This window comes from Vavraia culicis (genome assembly GCF_000192795.1).
Source record: "Vavraia culicis subsp. floridensis unplaced genomic scaffold supercont1.262, whole genome shotgun sequence".
Lineage (NCBI taxonomy): Eukaryota > Fungi > Microsporidia > Pleistophoridae > Vavraia > Vavraia culicis.
This window is the reverse complement of record NW_007360865.1, coordinates 1-722: the sequence shown is the minus strand read 5'-3', so window position 1 is coordinate 722 and position 722 is coordinate 1. Positions and strand designations below refer to the sequence as shown.

General features: G+C 31.7%; 1 protein-coding gene across 1 annotated transcript; it reads left to right on the top strand.

The window, feature by feature from the left end:
* Positions 1-286: 286 nt before the first annotated feature.
* VCUG_02745 (uncharacterized protein) lies at positions 287-514 on the top strand (the record flags this gene model as incomplete). The annotated part of the gene is made up of 1 exon (XM_008077563.1): positions 287-514. The coding sequence occupies one exon, from the start codon at positions 287-289 to the stop codon at positions 512-514; it is 228 nt and encodes a 75-aa protein (XP_008075754.1).
* Between the last annotated feature and the right edge of the window lie 208 nt (positions 515-722).

The window sequence follows — 722 nt, the reverse complement described above, 5'->3', positions numbered from 1 at the left end:
AAATAAATAACATATCTGCACTTTTAACTTTTGTTTGATTTCCTCAACATTGTAACAAATTACGATGACATTTACAATATATTTAGATTATTTACCAGAAAAAGAATAAAATACAAAGAAATGGATGTAAAAGTGAGTTTTTGGTCAATGTAACAGAACATAACATCACAATCAAATTGACATTTTTGTGAACATTTTGTATGTTCTTATTTTCTTATTATCATTGACTAACGTTTATTTTTCTGGAAGAAATAAAACTATAAGTAAGTTGAAAAGTCGATACCCCATGTATCCAGATTTTGACAATACGCCAACTGAAAAGTTTTTGGTGGAAAAGACACAATTGTTAAATCCTGGTGGTTTTGTCTGTGCTGTAGATAATCAGCTGATTGTCTACCGCGGCAAAGCTTTATTTATTGATCGGACCTACGAGAGTCTGCAAAATGTTCCTGTGCTCCGTGCACAGTTCTTAAAAAAGCACTTCGGTATTGTGCATGTTCTAAAAAAAGTATAAAACCAAAAAAAACAGTAAAAAATAAAAATAACAAAAAAACAAAAAAAGTAAACGGGCACACCAAGTGGCGTAGCCGAGGTGGAAGCCGAAAGTTTACACACACTTTTAAAAATTATAATTCGTCTGATAAATCATCTTCTTCCATCAAGGAAGCTGTTGTTAAACCATTTGCTAAGCCGTTTACAAGGCTGCAAAAATTTATTATGGA